Source organism: Amphibalanus amphitrite, unplaced genomic scaffold (assembly GCF_019059575.1).
Source record: "Amphibalanus amphitrite isolate SeventyFive unplaced genomic scaffold, NRLGWU_Aamphi_draft 001240F_arrow, whole genome shotgun sequence".
In the NCBI taxonomy this organism is placed as follows: domain Eukaryota; kingdom Metazoa; phylum Arthropoda; class Thecostraca; order Balanomorpha; family Balanidae; genus Amphibalanus; species Amphibalanus amphitrite.
This window is the reverse complement of record NW_024882733.1, coordinates 173,794-197,827: the sequence shown is the minus strand read 5'-3', so window position 1 is coordinate 197,827 and position 24,034 is coordinate 173,794. Positions and strand designations below refer to the sequence as shown.

At 54.4% G+C, this 24,034-nt stretch overlaps 2 protein-coding genes across 5 annotated transcripts in view; one reads left to right on the top strand and one right to left on the bottom strand.

Moving 5' to 3' along the window:
* Positions 1-476: 476 nt before the first annotated feature.
* Positions 477-24,034, top strand: part of LOC122371410 (tyrosine decarboxylase-like) — a 31,142-nt gene continuing 7,584 nt past the window's right edge. The window contains exons 1-14 of one of the 3 annotated variants that reach the window (XM_043347713.1): positions 530-701; positions 5,387-5,509; positions 5,818-5,912; positions 6,233-6,340; positions 6,810-6,932; positions 7,254-7,490; positions 8,387-8,590; positions 8,960-9,027; positions 9,650-9,740; positions 10,261-10,434; positions 11,050-11,215; positions 16,190-16,272; positions 16,478-16,686; positions 17,145-18,193. In XM_043347713.1, the coding sequence (XP_043203648.1) occupies positions 5,404-5,509; positions 5,818-5,912; positions 6,233-6,340; positions 6,810-6,932; positions 7,254-7,490; positions 8,387-8,590; positions 8,960-9,027; positions 9,650-9,740; positions 10,261-10,434; positions 11,050-11,215; positions 16,190-16,272; positions 16,478-16,686; positions 17,145-17,466 (1,986 nt within the window). In that variant the 5' untranslated portion in view covers positions 530-701; positions 5,387-5,403 and the 3' untranslated portion in view covers positions 17,467-18,193. Of the gene's footprint in view, positions 702-5,386; positions 5,510-5,817; positions 5,913-6,232; positions 6,341-6,809; positions 6,933-7,253; positions 7,491-8,386; positions 8,591-8,959; positions 9,028-9,649; positions 9,741-10,260; positions 10,435-11,049; positions 11,216-16,189; positions 16,273-16,477; positions 16,687-17,144; positions 18,194-24,034 lie in introns of those variants that run through there. The other 2 variants (XM_043347714.1, XM_043347716.1) reach the window with 2 other exon arrangements.
* LOC122371409 lies at positions 18,059-22,819 on the bottom strand. Of its 2 annotated transcripts, XM_043347712.1 has the most exons (3): positions 18,795-22,819; positions 18,312-18,596; positions 18,059-18,149 (listed from the first exon to the last, which is right to left on the bottom strand). In XM_043347712.1, the coding sequence occupies exon 1, from the start codon at positions 22,776-22,778 to the stop codon at positions 19,398-19,400; it is 3,381 nt and encodes a 1,126-aa protein (XP_043203647.1). In that variant the 5' UTR covers positions 22,779-22,819; the 3' UTR covers positions 18,059-18,149; positions 18,312-18,596; positions 18,795-19,397. The 2 variants fall into 2 exon arrangements, with proteins under 2 accessions (XP_043203647.1, XP_043203646.1); XM_043347711.1 differs by having other exon boundaries at positions 18,312-22,819.

Sequence of the window (24,034 nt, the reverse complement as noted above, 5' to 3'; positions counted from 1 at the left end):
GGAAAAAAGTTAAATGTACTGAGCTGCGCGCATAATAGATCAAGACGTGTCAAAACGTAGTCTCTATCTAGTCTCTATGTAAAATGTAAATGGCGAATATGGACACTAAACTTCGCTGGATTATTAGCTCTCTTCAGGTAGTTAGTTCGACCTTCGCTCGACCGCAAGTTAATGTGTGTAATAGACGATAATAGCGACTTTCCTTGAAACATCGGTTAGGTACCACTTACAACAATATGAAAACGTGTCTATCCACTCAAACTAGCTACCTAAAACCACACGACTGTGAGCCACCAACAGCCTTCACAGCTCACTAAACAAATTCAATTAAAAAATCGTGATCCCACAACAGTCGCGTGGGGTGAGACGACAGAAGTATCGTGAGACCCTACCCGATACACATCGTGACCTGGGCGGCCCAGCCGGCCAGCGCCGCCCCCTTGCGCAAGGACCACCGAGCTGCGCAGGGGGTTCGGGTCGGGGGGGGGGGGTGTCGGGTCAGACTGGGACCTTGGCGCTCTGGGACGGAGGGAGACGGCCGAGGGTCGGCAGCGGCTCCAGTCACCAGTGGCACCTGCTGCGGGCACTGCGGAGCGCCGACACCTCTGCAGCTGAGGGCGAGGCGGCTGTACGGAGCGGAGTTCACTGCACCGCCCGAGGAGGTGCCGGGAGGAGCGGGGTCTGCTACACCGCCTAATCAGGTGAGCGGATGATGGAGAGTGACGGTGGTGCTGCCCACGTTATTGGGACGAATTTAGCAGTCGTTTGTGCAAAATGGCCTTGGTAAAATGAGACAATTTAGAGTAGAAACATACGTCGCATAGTTTGATCGCTAATTAGACAAGGCCCATATTGTTTCGGTGTCCAACACAACAGGTGTTAGACTGTTGGAGCCCCCTACCGGCTACCTCCCATTACGTTCTGAAGCCTTTGCAAAACCGTCAATTTACATGTAGTGAAAATAATGAAAGAAATCGGTCTTTTTGAATTCCACCTTAAGGACAACTCAGTTTAAGAGAGTAAAAACACGTCATTAATCCGCGCATGACTGGGGGGGGGGGGAGAAAGGGCTCTACAGAGCCCCCTCCCCTACCGTTTTTCGGCAATATCTTTCTAAACCATTTCACGGATCAACACGAAACTTGCGGTACCCTCAGCGGCATCAATTTGACACCTCGTGTTAAAACTTCAACTTTCTAGCTACCATAGTTTGGCCGAAAATGACGTCAGAGTGACGTCATGTCGGCCAATTTTAATGCAAAATATTGAATTACGGTAAACGCTCTCAAGAGCTTAGTTTTTAAGCTAATTCCAATTTCTTTGCATCAGTCGACTACAAATACACGTAGCTATCAAACTGCCATCTCGAATTTTCGAAATTTTTTAAAATTAAAAAAATATGCTTTTACAATTACAAAAATGATTTTTTTTTCAAAAGTTTTCTATTTTCGCAAAAAAAACGGAATAAATGTGATAGAGCACACACTGATGAAATATTCTAACAAGTTTTAGCCCATTATCTTCAAAAATAACCAAGCGATTAGCATTATTGTCAAAAGTTTACAAATATATATTTTTCAAACCCAATTTTCAGTACGTTTTTGACACCGTTACATATTATGGATAATCAATCTCAGTCTATTCTTCGACAGCTGCGCTCCAAAGGCGATAGCGTAGAAACTTTCATTTTGAACCGTTGACCTGGCCTTGACCTGACCTCTGACCTAATAAGGCAAAAATATTTTAACACAAAGATTCGTATTGTTGAGAGATTTCGGTTGCCGCTTGTCCGTCTTTCTACGACCATCGGTTCGGAAGTTAGACTGGAGGGAGGGGGCAGGATCTGCCCCTCCCCAGCGGGGCGTAAATGGCTGAATAGCTCGGGTTCAATTAGGGAAATTTACATTTACGAAGAAAAATGAAAGTTCGACCTCATTGACCGACCTGTAACATTTCAAATATTTCCCAAATTAGTTTACACATGTTGTGTTAATGACAAGTGGAATGGAATGCGGGGATGTCCCCTCAATAAATCCAAAATAATTTTTCACCCCCCCCCCCAATAAATGCCACCCACTGGGTGGCATTTATTGTGGCATTTACCCACTCTTTAACACGCGCAGTGGAGGGGTTCCGAGAACTACGCCCAATGGAAGGGGAGGGGCAAATGTGGCCCCCCCGCAAGATCTCAGCTCCTATGAAAGCCAAAAGGTCGAAATTCAGAGGGTGGGCGAGGGCGTTAGGGACCTGCAAATATCATTTGTAAATTTTATGGCGCTGGGTCAATATCTGCAAGGTCAAATCAGGTCAAACGGGGTCAACTTTGCCAGATGATGGTCTATTTTGTGTTTACATGCGAATACCTCAAAAAGTCACTGGCCGATATTCTTAGGTCTTTTTCTATACGACAGCACATACATTTTTTTTAGTATAAATTGAGAATATCTAGTTAATCCAGCCATAATACCTAATGGCAATTAGAACTCTGCTTAGAGTAAGATGTATATCGGTTGAGGCGGGGAACAGCCGACCTGGGAAGCGTGTCAGACACAATGTTGTGTTTACACACTCGTCACTCAAAATGTTACCGGCTGATTTTCGTCTTCTTTCACCATAAGATCACCATAAGTTAAGAGTACTTGTCTAAGTCTCCACATAAATTTTGACGCGAATCTGAACGCGAACGCGAATTTGAACGGTAGCAGCGGTAAGCAGCGCAATGCAAAGACGGAACCGTCCTGCGCCGGCAGCGAGAACCGGCCGGCGCCGGCCGTCGCGCCGCCACTCAGTCGGGATTTTTTTTTTACTTTACGCCCCTTCAACGAGCAAAGTTGTAGACCAATTTGCTTGTTACATTCAAGGTAGGATGTGCAATTCAATTTCAGGCAGATATTGCAGATATTGCAGATATTGCAAATCTGACGCTAACAGAATAATTATGGCGTGAGATACTTGAGAAAACATGAGGGGTGGACGAAATTCGCCCCCCCCCCTCTTCCTTCCACTGTGCGTGTTAAAAGTTAAAAGAAATGTTTTAAATGTACATACCTGATTTCTGAAAATGCCTGCTGACCTTGTGCTTTTAGAGATGCATTATCTGATGTGCTTAGTGAGAATCGAGCCCTTTTCAGCGTAACGCTTACCTTCTAGCCCGGTTTAGCCTTGTTTCTCTGCTAAGCAGCGACTAACGCAGTCGGCGTTTGAAGGCCAGTGAAAAATATGGCTTTTACGTAATCCGGAACTTTAACCATGCCATTTTTTGCTTGTTACATTCAAGGCAAGGTGCGTAATTCAATTCCAATTTCAATTCAAATTTCAATTTCAGGCAGGTATTGAAAATTCGTTCATTATTTTCACTACGGATCATAAATCCAAGCCTTTTAATTATCGAGAGATCCGTAGGGATCATGGATCCCAGTCTAATTTTTTGCTTGAGATCCAATGAAATCATAGATCCTCATTTATTTTTTGTCAGCACATAAATCCCAAAATTTCACTTGATGCAGCGCACAAACGTTCTGTTTTAGTGCTTTTATGTGATTGCACAACATAATCCATAACCTTATAGCACTTATCTATATAGAAAGACTTGAAAACCTGGTTTCAAATGTTGTGCATGGTGGGGTCCACTCAGATCATAGATCCATGTTGTTGGTCTATCGTCAGAACCTATGAGATCGTAGATCCATGATACATTTTTTCACGCCGGATCCGGTAGGATTATAGATCCTAAACGGTAGTTTGTTTCGAGATCCACTGAGATCGTAGATCCATCACTCGGAACCATGCACATGTCTGCTTCCCCTTTCCCCACAAAAAAAAAAACGCAAATCAATCGACGCAGAGAGAACGATAAACGCCTAGCAAAGCCTACGGCAATTTTTTAGTGACCTTTGTGTTACCAAAATAAGAATTCTTTCTTTGAAACCCTTGACCTGACCTCAGAGGTCAACGATTGACATGAAAGTTTAAAGTTACGAGTATGCACACAGTCGTTGCATTCAAAACAAATGTTTTATTTCTTCGATGTGGATCTGGAACTCTGGATACTTAAATCTTTCATGGTCTCCGATGACCTGATCTTTGACAGGAAAAAATATAGCGACGGAGCTTCATTACTTCGACCACCTTTACAGCACAAACTTGCCGCTTTCCGTAGCAAGGCACAGAAGGCGAGGAAGAAGGCGTGTGTTAGCACACATCCTTTGCATCGATGTGCCTCGATCGGACAGCCTTTGTCGTAATGCTTCCAAAAACTAAATCACGGCGTATGGAAATAAAGTACGCAGCTTTCGACCAGTATACTTTTCATGATAGTGCAATTCGTTAAAGATAAACCGTCGAAATATTTCGGTCCGAATCAACTGTGAATTTCACAATGTGATAACATCATGACCGATGGCCGAGGTCCACCAGGGCGAGCGGGCACCTCCTCAGAGAGGCCAGTAATGGAGTCATGAAGTACGCGCAGTCTTCTGTCGAACCACAAAGAGGCCACGTTATTGCCCGACCACTTGCCGTTGTTGTCTGACAGCTTCCATTGCGACAAGTGGTGCTCTTTCCGAACGGTTCCGTAGGCGCCGAGGTGACGCGACTGAGTGGTGGGCCGTCATTGCCAGATACCCTCCTCCGCGGCAGCGATGACACCACGCTCTATTTTCCCGCGAGCCGGCGGTTCTCCCCAAGAGATCCAGCCCCTCCCCACCTACCCAGTGCCCGCGCCCCCATTAGCGACCCAGCCACGCGCCCCACAAAGCCGGCGCGTGCCAGCACGAATTCAATAACCCATCTCAATGGGAAAAGCAAACCTGCTCGGTATGACGGAGCTCCCTGGGCGGGGCGGGTGGTCGCCTGTTTACGGGGCTGGCCAGGGCGGCGCCGCGGAGCCCATTGTCTCCCGGGCGGGCTGCGGAGGGACCCACGGGGAGGGGTCCGGGTACTGCGGATCACGTGCTCGGAATGCCTTTGGGTAGATCACGAGCGCAGTAATTACCGAGTGACCGGGTTGGTGGGAGGCTGGGTGGCCCAGTTTAGGACGCGCCGGATGCGGCGTATATGGAGATGGGGTCATTATTGGGCGATGATGCTCAGTGCCACACCCACACAGCTAAATGAAGATGCAGGGCATACATGTAGTGGGTCGTATTGTTGTTCAAAAGGAATGCATTGCTAATACAATCTGGGGCTCGAATGATATAAAACAGACATAAAAATATACGATAGATATACATACATATGACAATGCATTCACAGGGTGCGACTGAAATATACTTACTGAAACATTCTCAGATGATTTTGCGAACTGAATGCATCCTTTTTCGGTAAATTATCCTTTCTAACCGACTATCTAACATGTGCTTTATCCTGAGCTCTGTCCCTTCGCCAGGTATCTCCAGTTCCACCATGGACCACGCCGAGTTTCGGCAGCGGGGTCGCCAGATGGTGGACTACATCGCCGACTACATGGAGAGCCTGCACCTCCGGAGGGTCACGCCGGACATCGAGCCAGGTGGGCTAGTCAGCGACTGTCTGCGGCTTCAATGACGATCATGTGTGCATGGTTCAGCGACACTTCGTTACGTTATCATTAGACAAATATTTCTTAGCTCGGAAGCCATTCAATGAAAAGAAGACACCGCTATTAATGCTTGTCATGTGATTGTTTTTTGCGGCTAAGTAGCAAGCATCAGCCAACTTCATGAACTTTAGTTTATCTGGGATGATTTCAATATGAGTAAGATATATTTTCTTGGCCTGCATGGCTCAATAATGCACAACAGACGAAAACTCACGCTCACTTTTTGTTCTCTGCCATAGGATACCTGCGCGATCTGATACCTTATGATCCGCCCGAAGACAGTGATACCTGGGAAGGTATCATGAAGGATCTCGAGAAGAAAATCATGCCTGGGGTCAGTTGACACAAAATAATGCTTCTATATTAATATGTTCAACCATTCATGTTATCATGTTATCTATGATTCAACAAATAATTGCTATTTCACCCTAAAATATTTGTTTGAACAAGGTGCCGATGCCCTCTTCATTTTGATCTATTAACGCCAAAATTAATAACATTCTCAACTGCATTTACCACGTCAAAGCCTAGTCTCATCTCGAACATATTTTGATTGCAGGCTTCCAATCACTCTCATTGGTATGAAATGTCAGCGCAGGACACAGTGCGCCCGCACCCCCTACCTCTACATGCATGTGTGTCTGTTTCTCACAGATGGTTCACTGGCAGCACCCGCAGTTCCACGCCTACTTCCCGGCCGGAAACTCGTACCCCTCCATACTGGCCGACATGCTGTCCGGACTGTGCGTCGGCTTCTCCTGGGTGAGTGTGCGCGGTATGCGTTCAAAGTGTAATTGTTGGAACGAAAGAAGACCGTTTGATACACGGTCAAATGCAAATGGCCTACGTTGTCCCACCATAGAGCATAGAACGAATAACCGTCAAGCACCAAACGATCCATACGACCTCACTTACCACGTCTAGGATATAACTCTCAATCAGCTGGATTACATCGGATTTCATAATTCAGCCATCACGGTCACCAAATCCTTTCTTCCCAGAGATGGTTGTTATTGAACTAGCATGGCGAGAATATTATGATTGTGCCATTGAGTTCACTGTTCCGCTGTATATCGATTATGGCATTAAATTTGCTGAAAAGAAGTGTCACTCGACGACCACTCTCCAGCTCCGATAGGTTTTTACACAAGTATGATTCACTGGCGGCTGGACAAATCTATAATCTACATCCAGTGTTTAGTCGTAATTTAATGTCTGCGTCTATTTTCAGGCGGCCAGTCCGGCCTGCACCGAGCTGGAGACCATCGTTCTGGACTGGCTCGGCAAAATGATCGGCCTGCCCGACCAGTTCCTCTCCTTCACCGAGAACAGTGTCGGCGGCGGCGTCATTCAGGTGCGAGCTTCCCACCGGCCGTGCTAAAAGAGCTCCACTCACTGACCGGTCGGAAAATTACGGCCGAGGCGACCGACAAAGTCACTGACGATGGACGGCTGGCGCTCACTGTGCTGGCACCGTCCTGATGTCACCACTTGGGTATTTCGGTACTACTCCTGATGGGAGTCCTAGCGTAGCCCACGACTAGTTACGCAAGCCGTTATCTGATGTCTTTGAGACAGTCGAGACAGACTTCGGGACAGAAAACGTTTATTTTTTTTTTGTCTGCCAACATGCATAGATCACCTAATCGCTCATTTTCTTCTCTCGTTCTCCCAGACATCTGCCAGCGAGTGCGTTCTGGTCTCACTGCTGGCGGCGCGGGCGCAGGCCATCAGGAAACTGAAGCAGCAGCATCCGACCGTAGAGGAGGGTGTCCTGCTCTCCAAACTGATGGCCTACTGCTCCAAGGAGGCCCACAGCTGCGTCGAAAAGGCAGCCATGATCAGCTTTGTCAAGCTGCGTATTCTGGAGCCGGACGAACGATTCAGTCTGCGCGGTGCAACCCTGAAAGAGGTGAGGACTGCATGTTTTCGGGTATGAGGAAATACGATGCCTCATTTCTTGACCAATTCTATCTCACAGGCTTCAGAACAGCGCATAATATGAAAGTTTGCTACGGAAACACATTTTTTCCATCGACCAATGCCATGATTGGAAGAAGAATAACCGAATGTGGTTAATTATATGCTAGCATACTGCAATCCAAATTAATTTTCGAAAGAAGCTAGTAGAAACCCCACTATCTTCGGTTCCTTTCGGATGTGGGCGTCATTGCGAGCATGCGACCCTGCTCAGGTTCAAGTCGATTAATGAAGTCCTGATAAACGATCTACTTTGGGGCTGGTGGTCTGAGGAATGACCTGTCCCATAACTGCCATTGTAAGTCGGCGACGGTGCTCGATTAGTTAGGAGCTCTTAGTGAAACAGTACTACGTTCTAGTTGTGCAAAAAGCTGTCACAAATGTGATTTAAAGGGTCATTTCCAATGTTATCAAACATTTATTCCGACACGGGTCGACTCATTTAATGATTTTTTTTTTCCCAGAAAAAGTCGAGCCCGGAAGAAAAAATGATTGCGAGACGATTTTTCACCAAGTCTCACCAAACCTGACCTAAACATTGTCATACTACACAAATCGTGACCTTACGTGGGTTGAAGTTACCTGGCACAAAACTACCGTTACCCACCCTAACCCTGCCCGACGAAACATAGCCTGCTTTTACTTTTATTCAACCTGAAATGTCTTTATAAAATATAGACATGCTTGGACCCGAGGTGACCACTGACCAGACCCTCCATTAACTGATTTCAACTCACCAGACTTGACCCAACTCTTTCCTTACCAAGCCTTAGCTGACCTGACCTGACCTGACCTGACCTGACCTGACCTGACCTGCCCCCTCTGCAGGCGATGGACGAGGACCGCGCGCTGGGCCTGGTGCCCTTTTTCGTGTCCACCACCCTGGGAACCACGTCCTGCTGCTCGTTCGACCGTCTGGACGAGGTCGGCCCCGTCTGCCGGGCCGCCGATGTGTGGCTGCACGTGGACTCGGCCTACGCGGGAAACGCCTTCATCTGCCCCGAGTTCAAACCGCTGATGAAGGGCATTGAGGTGGATGAAGGGGAGAGGGGGAGGGGAGGGAAAGAGGGAGGAGAGAGGGGGAGGGGAGGGAGAGGGATAGGGAGAGGGAGAGGGAGAGGGAGAGGGAGAGGGAGAGGGAGAGGGAGAGGGAGAGGGAGAGGGAGAGGGAGAGGGAGAGGGAGAGGGAGAGGGAGAGGGAGAGGGAGGAAGGGAAGCAGAGATTGTGCTCTTTCGTGATGAGAAGTAGTACCTAGCCATGTGAGAGGAAAACGAAGGGCTAAAATGCGACTCATGGTCCCCTAAGTTCGATAGCAATCTACATAAGTTATGGTTTGCATTTTATCGTAAAAATTGTCACGTCACACGACAAACCAATGATGGTCATGTCCTTATTTGCAGTACGCCATGTCCTTCAACATGAACCCCAACAAGTGGATGCTGGTCAACTTCGACTGCTCCACTATGTGGTGAGTAGAACGCCGACTTTCAGATCCCCCTCACTGGTTCATATATCTCACCCGTCGCCCACCTAAACTGCTGAGTGGTGATGACTCTCCTGTTACATGAAGTGCGGTGCGACCCGGCCATTCCCAGACGACCATTGTACGACCTGACCTCGACAGATTCACCTGGCCCCGTTACGTGAGCTGCATAGGTAAACGAGTCGACTGCTCGTTATCTGATTCAATGTTTCACTGCATAGGTGCTTCAGTGTGAGCGTAACAATGGGATTTTACCGACGCCTTTTGGTGAAGGTGCGATATGTTATACAAGCTTATCTTGTGTATCCACTGGAGTGACATATTTCACAGTGATTTTCAGTCTTATCAATCACGGCTTCTGCGGCTCAACGCGTGTTTTTGTGACATGATACATTTCATTGGCAATAAACACCGTCGTAGTGGTACCGTTAGCCCAATAGTATACGCTGAATGAAGACGGTATTGTGTGAGTGGACGGACTGATTGCTGATATCATTATACGTTAACCGCAAACTATGCCATTATTATCTTTTATTATCATTATTTCAAACAATTAAAGTAATTCGCCACAATCACTGTTGCTTCCACTGCGGCGGCTGCGTTTCAGGGTGAGGGACCGGTTCAAGCTGACCCAGGCCCTGGTGGTGGATCCGCTCTACCTGCAGCACAACTACTCGGACAAGTCCATCGACTATCGGGTATGAGCTCTGTCACTGATCTGACACACTCACAACCGTGTGTATGTGAAAATCGAATGCAACACTGCACTGGTTGTCAACGAAAAAAAAAAATGTGCCGAGGAGTGGTTCACTCATGTAATAACTGATCCACATAAGTGAAATATTCTACCCGGCCATTCTTTTCTTTCTCTAAATTACAAGATTATGTGTGACATTTGTTTCCATCGGTTCGTTTATCGACTTATTCCGCACATGCCCCGTGACTTGCACCATTTGTTGTGTTAAGTGTGACCAGTGATGCTTCATCGCTGCTCGGAAGTCATCATGACTTCAAAGTTGTTCTTTTGAGAACCGAGTCTTGCCCAGTACATGTCTTGTCTCCTTTGAGAAATTTGTCTACAAACCTACGAATCATGGTCTGCTGTAACCTATGCATTCTGTTCTTTAGCCCATACCCCTTTCATCTGACCTGCCTCCAGCCTCTGCTTCCTACGCTCTGACCCCTGACCCGACCTCTGACCTCGCGCTCCGGCCGCAGCACTGGGGGATACCGCTCAGCCGCCGTTTCCGCTCTCTGAAGCTGTGGTTCGTGATCCGAAGTTACGGCGTCGAGGGCCTTCGCCGATACATCCGGGAGCACGTCAGACTGGCGAAGCGATTCTCCACGTTCGTCGAGGCCAACCACAAGTTCGAGCTGATGAACGAGGTCAAGGTAAATGCGATGACGTCGAATGCCGACACCTCGCCGGCCATACAATGGCGGTGGAGTTTTACCGGTTGGAGTAACAGACTGGTCTCACTGAATGGGAAACTATGCATTAATGTGGAGGGTATACAATGGGTGAATATCTGGACCAATGGAATCGGCGTGATGATGTGCTGTAATTCCATGCTGGTAGCCGAAAAGCGTTCGATGAGGCTTTGTGTGTGTGGGAAGGAGAACGGGGCAGCATTTTCCCCACACTGAATTTTATGGCTCCACTTCCGTGTCATTTAGCGCATGATCTTTGTAATCATATGCTTGCTTATGACAACAATATTCGAAGTTGGCACATCACTTTTTCAATCTTGTCAGGAACAATCCAGGCTTAATTATCGCGATCGTTTCGACAGAACGTTGGCTCACTCTTCCACATGGAAGAGACGCTTTCGTCTTGTCTAAACCTCAATTATTCTCCTCGGCGTCAATAAACTATCAAAACATGTTTATTTTTCTATGGGAGTAACCATGTTGAGCAAACTAAACGAATCAACTGTATCATGCCGCTATTCTACACACGACCAAAACACATTGACCTCAAGTCACCACTCCCCACTCCCTTTTCAGCTGGGTCTCGTCTGTTTCCGTCTGCGAGGCACCGACGCGCTGAACCAGAAGCTGCTGACCAACATCAACGCCTCGGGCAAGCTGCACATGGTGCCGGCCTCCATGAACGACGTGTTCGTCATCCGCTTCTGCGTCTGCGCCCAAAACGCCACAGAGAAGGACATCCGTGAGTGGCGGGCGGCCCATTGACCAGATGCACACTTCGACCGATGTTTCATTTCTACAGAGGTCATACCCGAGAGCGATATCGTAGAAAAAAACAGCCGTCAATCTTTATCCTTATTGCCATTAATATTACGTTGCATTTATTCAAAGCCTCTGCTCATATTTCCCACTTCAAGTACGCAATAAAAATGACTATAATAATAGGTAATACCGGTGTAGGCGGGCACGCGTCTCGCGCCGCGGCAGGTGTTGCACTCACCTGGGCACTAGGGAAAAACACCGCCGCGGCTCACCGGTCCCCGGCCTCGGCCCAATGCCGGGCCAAAACCGCCACCGCCGATTGGTGCTCCGTGGTAACCTGTAGGGTGGACCTGAGAACCACACTCGGTACACGGCGGGTGATACCTGTTCTCGGGGCACGGGAAACGGCACACGTTCCGTTGAACATGACGCATACATGTCACTCGGCCATTACGAAACCCTCCCCCGGGGCCTGGGTTCCCACCATTCCGCACTGGGGCCGCGGGCGCCGCGAACCGGTCCAGATCATCATGCATCATGAAATCTCTCGGCCGCATGGCCATGGCCTGACGCGCCCGGCTATCGGCCACCTGTACGTCGCGGAGCGAGCGCCGCGCACACAGCCCGACAAGCCAACTCAGGTACCCGACCACCTGCAACCCGCACTCAGGGAAGTGAAACACTGTGTGTGTGAGCAAGCCGGCCACACGGTCGACATACTCCATGGCCGTGTTCGGCCGGCCCTCTGCGGCATCGTAAGCCTCCTCCACTGACACATACAGGCGCCTGTTTCGTAGCCGCCGCTCGGCTCTGACTTGGATCGCAGGCAGCCGCAGAGCCGTCGGCGCCGCCCCCGTCCGTGACCGCGTCGGGGCGGCCCGATACTCCACCCTCCGGTCGATGCCGTCCTCTTCGTCAGACTCCGACTCTGATGAGGACGACAGGTCGTCCCGCCGTCGGCGGCGCGCCGGTCCCCCACCGCTGCTGTGTCGGCGGCGCACCGGTCCTCCATCGCTGCTGTGTCGGCGGCGCCGCCGCCGCCCGGTGCGGCCGCGCTGCTCCGGGTCCGCGTTCCGGGGCTCAGGGCCGCCGCCGTGCCGTCGAAGGTCGCCGAAACGTGTCGCCGGCGCCGCCGAACCAGCCCGTTCGCGATCGTCATCATACCCCAGAACGTCATCGGTCCCGGCCCATCGTCCCCGTATGTACGAGTCCTCCGCACTATAACAGCCGGGCCGCCGGGGTCGTGCCACCGGCTCTCGGTCACGGCCGCCAGCCGCCGGCCCTGTACCCGGCCCACACGGCCCCGCCCCCACTGCCGGGGGCCCACTGCGGAAAGCCGGGCCCGTCGCCGTCGCCGCGCCGGCCGCCGTCACCGTAGCGGCGGCCGGGGGCAGGTGATCGCGCTGTTGGCTCTGATGGTGGATTGCTGCATGCGATCGCACACCTTCGTGACCGCCGCCGCGTTCGTCGCCGGACCCCGGATGCATGGTGCCATCCTGGCGGCCCATCGCGAGTGCACAGTCTAACTCCGCTCGCAGTTGGGCGTCGATCCTATCTTGTTCGCCGCTGGCAGCGCTGAGCGGCCGCAATCCTGACAGACGGTACACACGGTCATAATCTCGACTAGTATACATGTGGACAAACACGCACGACAAAAAAGATACCGATAGTACCAGACTGAGCGCTAATGGCCCGACCCCGCCACTGCGACCAAGGCCTCGATTACTGCCCTCCTGTGTCCCCGGACGTATCCGTCGCACGCTGCACTCCGCCACCGTCCCAAGCGGCGCAGTACAGGGTCGGCCACACCCGCCGCCGCCGCAGCCGTGGCCAGACCAATCCGCAGGGAGTGAGAAGAGAATCCGGGCCCAAGCGCGCGACGGAGAAGATCATTCAGCCGTCGTCGCGTGAGCACTGCTCCCGAGTCCAGTACAAAGAGCGGCGCTCCATCCGCCGCGCGCCCTGCCTGTCGGTACAGGTACATAGCTTTCACAGGACAAGTGGACGTGCCTGTTACTGGGAGCTCGACGGCCGTTGGCGGTCCATGCTGTCGGTTTTTTTTGAATTCCCACCAGTACCCGAAGGCCGACCGATGTGAAAGACACATCACCATGCCGTATTCCCCGTCCGTGGCCGGTGACGAGGAATTCGCTGCTCCGCAGGCCGCCGTAGAACGCCAGTGTGCATGCAGCCCAGACGCACCGCTGGTCCCAAGCCGATGGCAATAATGATGCCAAACGGGTTTTCAGGCGGCGAAGAACCGATATGTCGATCGCCTGCCGGCGGGGCTCCGTACCGCCGCCCCGAGGCTCGTAGCCACGAAGCGCGGCCGCAGTGTAGGGGGGCATGCCCATTGGCAGCGGCCGACCCCACTGAAGATGAAGGTGTCTCACTGCTGCCAAATACTGCCTCACGCTAGCGACGGCTAGTCCCGCCCGTTTCAGGTGACCCACAAAATATGTGAGTGTGTCATCCGACGCCGGAACGCTTGTCAGCCCGTACCGCCTGCAGAACTCAATGTACCGGCGTTGGCCCGGCTCATAGGCTCGACGGGAGCCCGGCGCCAGGCTGTTTCGTAGCAATTCGTACGTCACCGTCACTAATGGAACGTCACTGTCGCACGGATGCGCGCCGCCGTTGGGAAACCCTGGCCACCCACTCGCCATCACGGCCGTGCACGTACTGCTCAAATGGCCGGTGGTCCCGCCTCGCCCCCCCCCCCCCCCGGACGCCGCCATGCAGCCATCCCCTCGACCGTCCCGCCCGCCTCGGCCGGCCCGACGCTCCCCCCACCCGACATCTGACCTCTCAGCTGACGCCGGCTATGGTCCAACAGCCATGTGACACCTTCCGAACAGGATACGCTCCCAGGAGATTAGTGATACTCCCACCAGACAGAAGAGTGATACTCCCCCCCAGACACGTGATACTCCCAACGGACCAGTGATACTCGATTCGTGTCCCGCCGTCTGGGGCGGGCCTGCCATAAAGGGGAGGGGGAGGGGTCCAGGGTCGTAAACCATCTGTGGCCCGGCTCCGCCGGTTCGACCGCAGCCGGCCCGGCACGGACGCCGCCGCGCACGGGCCCGGCACGGACGCCGCCGCGTCGCCGTCACTGAGCCCCGCCGCGCGGGCGGCCCGGCACCCTCGGCCACCGCAGGGTCGTAAACCATCTGTATCCCGGCTCCTCCGGTTCGACCGCAGCCGGCCCGGCACGGGCGCCGCCGCGCCGCCGCCACCGAGCCCCGCTGCGCGCGGGCGGCCCGGCACCCGTCGACCACCACCCGTGTCGGCGCTGACAGTCTGACGGCCTTGCACCCGTGCTGTTGGCCGCTAGCCGGCCCAGTGTCGGCGCTGTCGGCCTGAAACGGCCCGGCACCCGGTCTGTCGGCCGCTGTGGCCCTGTGTCGGCGCTGTCGGCCTGAAACGGCCCGGCACCCGGTCTGTCGGCCGCTGTGGCCCTGTGTCCGCGCTGTCGGCCTGAAACGGCCCGGCACCCGGTCTGTCGGCCGCCTTGGCCCTGTGTCGGCGCTGTCGGCCTGAAACGGCCCGGCACCTGGTCTGTCGGCCGCGGTGGCCCTGTGTCGGCGCTGTCGGCCTGCACGGCCCGGCGCCCGGTCTGTCGGCCGCCATGGCCCTGTGTCGGCGCTGTCGGCCTGCACGGCCTGGCGCCCGGCGTCGGCCGTTACCGGCCCAATCTCGACGTCGTCGGCCTGAAACAGGCCCGGCACCCGGTCTGTCGGCCACTGTGGCCCAGTGTCGGCGCTGTCGGCCTGAAACGGCCCGGCACCCGGTCTGTCGGCCGCCATGGCCCTGTGTCGGCGCTGTCGGCCTGAAACGGCCCGGCACCCGGTCGGTCGGCCGCAATGGGCCCTGTGTCGGCGCTGTCGGCCTGAAACGGCCCGGCACCCGGTCTGTCGGCCACTGTGGCCCAGTGTCGGCGCTGTCGGCCTGAAACGGCCCGGCACCCGGTCTGTCGGCCGCCATGGCCCTGTGTCGGCGCTGTCGGCCTGAAACGGCCCGGCACCCGGTCTGTCGGCCGCCTTGGCCCTGTGTCGGCGCTGTCGGCCTGAAACGGCCCGGCACCCGGTCTGTCGGCCGCCATGGCCCTGTGTCGGCGCTGTCGGCCTGAAACGGCCCGGCACCCGGTCTGTCGGCCGCCATGGCCCTGTGTCGGCGCTGTCGGCCTGAAACGGCCCGGCACCCGGTCTGTCGGCCGCCTTGGCCCTGTGTCGGCGCTGTCGGCCTGAAACGGCCCGGCACCCGGTCTGTCGGCCGCCATGGCCCTGTGTCGGCGCTGTCGGCCTGAAACGGCCCGGCACCCGGTCTGTCGGCCGCCTTGGCCCTGTGTCGGCGCTGTCGGCCTGCACGCCCCTCGCCCGGCGTCGGCCGTTTACCGGCCCAATCTCCACGTTGTCAGCCTGGAACGGCCCGGCACCCTCCGCTGCCGGTGTAACAAACACACGCACAACACGACTCATAACGGTACCCGGTAACTCGTCAACACAGCCAGCCATATCACACATGACCCATGTGGAGGACGCTGGTGCCGGCGTACCGGACCCACCTGCCATGCCGTGACTGTCGCGGTCGTAGTGATAAGCGGTGTCCATGCCCCGTTTCTCCACTGAGTCGTCCTCGATGGTGCTCACTAGGCGCCGTACCCACACTACTCACGAGCCCGACTCACAGGACGTAAAGCACACGCTCTATCACACAGGGACGCGCTGTCCGCGGTCCATCTCCGCTCCCCGCCGGCCTCTGCCGCAGACTGACGGCTGTCCCCTCCGTCCCGTTTCCCCCTCCCTCCCCGTCCTCGCCCCCTCCCCACAGAGTGTTCTCCCGACCCTGCCTCGGACCAGGCGGCTCGCGGAGTCTTCAATTCGCGCCTCGTCGAGCCACTAAACTTCATTAGGGGGCCCTAATGTCGATTAATTTGCGCTTTGCCTTCCAGTGTACGCCTGGACAGTGATCGTCAAGTTCGCAGAGGACCTGCTGGCGGAGGAGAAACTTCCTCTGGAGAACAAGACCATCGAGGTAAGTACTGCTCTGTTATGTCGATGGTGTGGTGCCTCCGAAAGAGGATTTTGTGTGTAAGATACGACCAGCATATTAGCTCGAAGATCAATCACCCAAACTGCTCATGAGCTTATACTAGTCACTATCCTTATGACGAAAACTTGACGTGGGTCTGCCGGCACGGCCCTCCCTCACTCTGACGCTGCCGTTGCTGACGTTGCAGGCCCTGAAGGAGGTCAAGGTGAACGGTGCCGAAAGCGAGCTGGCCAAGAAGAACCGCGAGGCCCTGCGGCACAAGCGCTCTTTCTTCGTGCGCATGGTCTCCGACCCGAAACTCTACAACCCCAAGATCGTCAAGACTCTGCCGCGAACGGACACAAACGGAACGGACTCCGAGTCCGAGGCGGCTGCGTCTCTGCGCAGCCCCAGCATGTGAGTCGTTGAGAGTCACTTAGAGTCAAGTGGGAGTCTGTTTGATCGTTGTGGTGTTGATATGTTTCGTCTGTGTTGATTGGAATGAGTTTTTCGAATGCAGGGCATTAGCTTAGGTTATGAGATTGAGAGTAGTTTTGGAAATAACGTTTTGCTGATGCACGACATTAAAATGTTGATCTTTACAGATGCTTGCTTAAACATATTATTTGACTTGCAATGCAATATTCACTCCATTTTATAGCAGCTGCATTTTAAGATAACAGCTTGGACGCATTTGATTGAGGCATGCTAAATATGCACGAATAATTTTTGACTTGTGGTGGTATTTTTATCTGTTTAATTGTGAACTGCACTGCTCCGTGCCTTGGTCTTTGTCTGGCGCCGCCTGCCGCCCAGCTCGGCTCTGTTGTGTCTCGTCTGTCCTGACCCATCCGTGGCTCGTCTGCTCTCGCCAGCCTGCCGAGATCGGGCGCCGGACCGTTCCCCGGCCCCGTCCGGGCTCCGGAGCCCACCGGCATGGTCTTCAACCCGTTCATGCTGCTCGGCCGGCGGACGCAGAGCGAATCGGCCGTGCTGCGGCTGCCCTGCCCGACCATTCAGGCGCTGCTCTCGACCCCAGCAGCGGCCCCGCCGGCGCCGGGTCAGCCGTCGGCAGCTCTGTCGGGCAGCGAACCGCAGCTAACAGACGCAGAGGAGGTGATGTCAGGGAAGCAGTCTCTGCAGAGCAGCCAGGCAGCGGCGGCCGAGGGCCCGCCGCTGGCCGAGAAGGACATTTGACACGGACTGGCGCGGCCGCCGACCGGGGGAGCCCGGGGCCGGCCCGCCGCCACCTCCCCGGCCGCCTCCCCGGCCGCCCCAGCTGTGTCCGTGGCCCTCACATCCACCACACTGTTTCCCTCCTCTGTCGCCGCCTCTGCCACCTCCTCAACCCGTCCGTCCCTCCTCTCTCCCTCCGTCAGCTCCAGACCGCGCGTCCGACCGGGCGCCTTCGCCGACCTCGTCACCAGGGCTGTCCACGCGCGGGCCGTTGTAAACCGCCCATCTGTGGGCGTCACCGGCTCCTCCGCCGCTGCTCCTCTCCTGCCCACACATCTGACCTCCACGGCAGCCGCTGCCGGAGCCCCTGACGACCCTGGTGAGGTACCGTCGGCCGCCGCCACCGCCTTCGAGAGGTGGCTACGATGGAGACGCTCACGTGCGGTGGAGATTTTCGGTGGCAGTGACCTAAGCGCTGAGGTACAGACGAGTGAGCGCAACTAGACGTCACAGGTAGAGACTGACGCATGGTGGGCGAGGGAAGGCAGATGTGTGTTGGTGTACTGGTTTCTACACTGTCTGGCTGACAGCATGCGGCGTATTGTAGCTTTGCATGACTGTAGCCGCCGTCTGCTCCGCTCCGCCAAAAAGGCCAGATGATTACCACGCTGTATTGTAACAGCGCATGTGCATGAGCACGGTTTCTGCCAAAGACACACAAACAAATATAACACATACCACAGTTGAACATAGGCGTGAGGGACAGAAACATAGCTATATGAGGTGCTATCTCACATTATTACACTTAAGTCAAATCTCGTACTTATGCCGACACACTTACGCCAAAACAATAATCATATCCTCACCATCGGAGTGACTCTCGGCAGGATGTAGACGGCAGCCAAAGTGAGCACAGTGCTCAAGCGCCACCAAAACCAGGCGCCAAAGTAGGTGGCCGGGCGCGCCACACCAAACGGGCGCTGTCGAGGCGTCGGGCGCCACACCAGACAGGCGCAACCAGCGCGCCGAACGCCTCACCAACGGCGCCACCAGTACGTCGAGCGCCGCACCAACCGGCGCCACCAACAGAAGCAGGCGCCACCAACAGAAGCAGGCGCCACGGATGATTCGCACCAAAAACCGGGCGCAACCTGCATGCGACACCCCATTTACAAATGTGGCGTAACAGTGACAAAGAAACGAAACAAATCCGTCTAAATGGTACAGGTAAGAGCCAAACTGTAACAGAGCTGACCACGTAAAAACCAGCAAAACGGTAATTAATGGAAATTATGCGAAACATTACAATCATGGCATACAATTTTATCCATACAAACCATTTCACTTACAGGGCACGCCGCGCCACACGTCCAACTCAACGCAGAAACCGAAATGAACATCACTAAGCGTACCACGACTACATCACCTCTAATCGCCAATGAATAAAAATGCCAATAGAAACCGAAAGACAGGTATACCAAATCGCCACATATAATAAATGAGGGTCACGACACATAATATGCCGAGATATCTTAAGCCAATGACGACAATCAAAAAACAAACGCCAACCGAAAGTTCAATACTGCCATCACTATACTGCGCTAGTACTGACACACATACACATGTACTGACACTAGCCGGCGGTGCCATCTATTGCCGAGCTACGCAAGCAGGAGGGCCACGGGGGGCGCTACTGTCGACCTAACCGCGCACCGAGCAGCTGAGTCGAGCAGACGTACGAGCAGCGCCTACACTCCCCCCTTCAGCATACGGCTGAAAACTTGAGCGCTGCCACGATAACTACATGGGAACAACAACACATGACAGAATACATCGATACGCAACACTAAGGTACGCTCGCAACGTCTCGACGCCGCCTGTAGCAGCCTTACAAGCTAGCACATATAAACAGGAACACAATCAGAGCTCACACCTTGGCGGCCGCGAAACACTCACCACTCCAAATCGGCCTCAGCAAGAACTAAAACCATCTTATGGATAGGTCGGAGGTAAGTCGATACACTGGTCTTAACTAAGGCCTTTCGAACACGGCCGTCCCGACTGGGTCTCGTCTCAACTACCCTGGCAAGTGGCCAAGTACCTCGGGGAGCACCTGACTCGACAAGCAGTACAATATCTCCTACCTGGAGATTTCTCGCACCATGTCTCCATCTTTGCCTAGCCTGGAGCGCAGGCAAATATTCTCTCTTCCATCTCACCCAAAACTGATCAGCCAAGTACTGCACGTACCTCCAGCGGCGCCTCGAGAACGACTCGGACTCACCGAACACCCCAGGAACAGGATGAACAGACGCACGCAAGAGAAGCAAGTGATTCGGGGTAATTGGCTCAACGTTACTGTCACTGGTGGTAACAAACGTGAGCGGCCTGCTGTTCAGGATTGATTCTATTTCACAGAGCAGTGTGTACAGCGCTTCACGATCCAACAGACGAGTGACAGGCATAGACCTCCAAATTTTTCGGACACTCCTAATCTGACGCTCTACGGACCCAGAAAAGTGAGAACCGTGAGGCGGATTGAACACCCAGTCAATTCCGTGCGGTCGGGCTGCCCGTTGCAACTCCTCGGGATCAAGCTCTAACAGGGCCTCGCGAAGCTCCCTGTCCGCTCCGCACATGTTGGTCCCATTATCAGATCTCACCTGGCGGATTTCTCCGCGGCGAGCTGCTACACGGCGTATAGCATTGACCAACGCATCAGTGCTGAGCGACTCCAGCAGCTCTATATGCACCCCTCGAGTCGTCATGCAGGTACTCAACAGCGCCCAACACTTACGCTCTGTCCGGCCACTCTTCACAGGGATAGGACCGAAAACGTCACACGAGATCTTCTCGAACGCCCCAACGCCCGGAACGACGCGTTCGTCTGGCAGGTCCGCCATCAGCTGCCCGAGCGGCCGGCCATTCACCTTCCTACATACCGTGCACCCACGCAGCATCTTCCTGATCTCTCGCCCCGCGCCAATGACCCAGTACTTATCCCTCACACGCCACAGCGTATGATCTCTCCCTTCGTGTCCCACAGCTCTGTGTGCCTCACGGATCACCAATTTTGAAACGTGATGCTCCCGTGGGAGTATCACCGGATGGCGAGCTCGCATCGAGATTCCTTCTGCCGCATCCAGCCGACCTCCCACCACCAGGAGACCATCACGAATATGCGGTCTGAGAGCGGCCAAGGGGCTGGTCTTCGCCACCCTCACCGGACCGTCCGTGGACAGATCACGAGGAAGATCAGCCATGCCGGACTGAGCGTAGCGGAGAATGTCGGACTCAGCATCGCTCAAGTCCGACTGCGTCAGGAGAGCCCGCGCGCCTCCACCACGTCTTGGCCTGAGTCCTTTCCTCTTCGCCAAAACGTACCTGCGGAAATCACCATTTTTGATGACAGTCATGAATCTTTTGTACCAGGCTACTGCCACCTTCAGCCGATAGAAAGACGAAAAGTAACGAACTAGCCCACCGAATGGATCAGTCTGACGCCCGACCAACGCTGTGGCTACAGGACTAGACTTCTTTACCTCAGACGCTGGGAGAGGGGTACGCTCAGTCGGCTCCACAGGCCACATTGACTGGTCCTTCATCAAGAAGCCCGGACCCCTTAGCCACATTCCCAAGTTGGTCCCGTCTGCACCACGTGAGCCCACGTCGGCAGGGTTATCTCCCGAGGGTACATAACCCCATTCAGACACCTCTGTCACGTCATGAATCAGGGCCAGTCGGTTCGCAACGTAGGTTTTGAACCGGGTCGTCCTGTTCCTGATCATCATCAACACCACCATACTATCCGTCCACATATGTACTCTGTCGAACCTCGTGTCAAGCTCCCTGACGAGAAACTGCCGGATCAAAGAACCCAGCACGGCCCCAGCCAGCTCGAGCTTTGGGACGGATACAGAGCGAAGCGGGGCCACTCGGGACTTTCCCATCAGGAATTCCATGAACACACTGTCTCCATCACTCTCGGTCACGACTTCCTTTCGAATATACGCCACCGCAGAATAGGCCGATTCGCTGGCGTCGACGAACACGTGCAGCTCCGTGGAGCGCACACTTCCCGATGGACCAGATATGTCACGAGCCAAGCACGCACCGCTCAGCTCCTCAGCTCGGCGAAGCCATGCTTGCCACTCATCAACCAAAGCGGGTGGAATTGCCTCATCCCAGCCACAGGATGCAGCACAAAGTTTCTGCAGAATCAGCTTCGCTGACAGGGAAATGGGAGCCCAGAATCCAATGGGATCGAAAACACTGCTGACGGTGGACAGGATCCCGCGTCTCGTCACGGGGCTCTTCCTGTCTTGAAAGCAAAAACGGAAAGTGTCATCCTCCATGCACCATTCCACGCCCAACGCACGATTACAGCCAAGTTCGTCTCTGTCCAGATTCAAATCTCTGACGCCCTTTCCTCTCTCTCCTTCGGGAATGCTCCTTAGGAAATCTGCACTGTTAGATACAAACTTCCTCATGCTGAACGCGCCAGTTTGGCACAGCCGTTTCAGATCATCTGCGAGACTGACCGCTTTCTCAACAGAGTCGACTGCCACAAGCGCGTCATCAACGTACATGTTTCGCAGCAGCACATCAGCGGCCTCGGGAAACTGCTGCTTTCCCCCCTCGGCGCACAGTTGCACAGCCAAGGATGCAACGCTGCTGCTAGAGACCGCACCGAATACGTGTGAACGCATTCTCCACACTTCAATCTCGCCTGCATCAATGTCATCGTTCTTGAACCACAAGAACCGAAGTAAGTCTGAATCCCTGGCAGGGACATGTACCCTGTGATACATCGCCTGTATGTCGCAAGCGAAAGCCACACCACCTTCACGAAAGCGAGAAACAACCGCTGTCAGCGGCTGACCCAGGTGGGGACCGCCTTGGAGAATGTCGTTTAGACAAACCCCTGCTGACCGAGCAGCGCAATCGAACACCACCCTGAGTTTCGCTGGGCTTTCTACCGAATGGTGCGGAAGGTACCAAACGTCACGTGACCTTGGGGCAAGCTCGCTGGACGGAACCTTCTCTGCATAGCCGTCATCTCTCAGCGAGTTGATCACAGACGCGTACGACTGAAACATGCTCGGGTCCCGTTTAAACTTCCTTCTGAGCGAACCGAGTCGCTTCTCGGCAACTGGGAAGCTGTCAGGAATGCTACCCAGGTCTGACCTTGGAAGAGCGATTTCGAAGTGACCGTCCTCGTCCTTGCGGACGGTACCTTTCACCCTTTCCAACCACTCCTTGTCCTCGACAGACATGCCTTCACGATTGTCAGATACATCACGGAACTCCTCAGAGTAAAGTTTCTCAAACATCAAACGGATGTCCTCCTCGTCATCTCTGCAATCATTTTTTCGCAGAAAGTTAACCAGATGCGGTCTGCCGTCTAGACCGTGACAGGAGAGTCCCACTACGTACCAACCCAAATCAACTCTGACACCATGTGGTCCTTCCTGTCCTGCTGACGGAGACACAACCTCTCTCACCATCAGAAGGTCAGCAACATTTCCACCAATCAGCAGCCCGACAGGCACGTTCAAATCCAGAATTTCTACACCATTCAGATGCTCCCATCTCGTCGCCTGTTCTACACTGCACCTGTCACTGGACGTGACTGGTATGTTGGCCAGTGAGAATAAGGGCGGTAGACAACGGTACTGATCGCCAACGAGAGGCGCGACCTCTACGCCTTCAACGAGGCCGGAGTTCAACTCCTGCCTTGAATCAGTCACCGTATCTATGCGAATCGTCGTCGGCCGTTTCTCTACCCCCAATCGAGTTATGGTTTGATCAGTAATGAAGGAGGTAGAACTGCCTTGGTCCAGGAAGGCATTCGTTACAATCTCCTTGCCCGTGCTCGACCTTAGCCGAACCGGGACTATCGGCATGTAAGTACGTACATCATCAGTGACATCCACGCGTGCACTGACCATGGATGCTCCACCCCCACCGAGCGATTGAACCGTACGGGTACCCACAGGACCCCCACCGGCACCAGCACCATCCTGCACCGGCGGACTCGGGCCCGGCACACCACGAACAGATGTGCGACCTCCCCCCGGTACTGCACGGATCGCCTCGGTAGGTGACTGATTCACCCGGCCGGGCACCTGAGCGCTGCCAGGCGGCACATGGCTCCCACCAGACGGAACCTGAACAGCACGAGATCCTGGGGAAGAACCCGCACCAGGTGGCGCCGATGAGAACGTCCTGTGCAGCACAGTAGGGTGCCGTGCACCACAGACGCTACACTTCAGCCGCGAGCGACAAAACCTCGCCACGTGTCCCTTTCTCAGGCACCCAAAGCAGAGCCTGTGATCAGACACAACCCCCTTTCTACGGTCCCAGGTCTGCCACATCAGCTGATCACAGTCCCCAATGAAGTGATTGCCATCACAGAACTCGCAGCGCCGGCCCGCCGACGACGGCAGCGGACGAGCGCTAACAGCACTCACGCGCGCGCGATGAGGATCGACGCGACTCACGCCGCCAGACGCCCGCGGTCCAGACCGCAGCGATCCGAAGACCGCATTACTCTTTACCCTGACCTCAGCTGCCAGAAAATCCACCA

Bases quoted from the DNA above. Each gene is read 5' to 3' on its own strand.
- LOC122371409 (XM_043347711.1), bottom strand. From the start codon at position 22,778: ATGTTTGAGAAACTTTACTCTGAGGAGTTCCGTGATGTATCTGACAAT.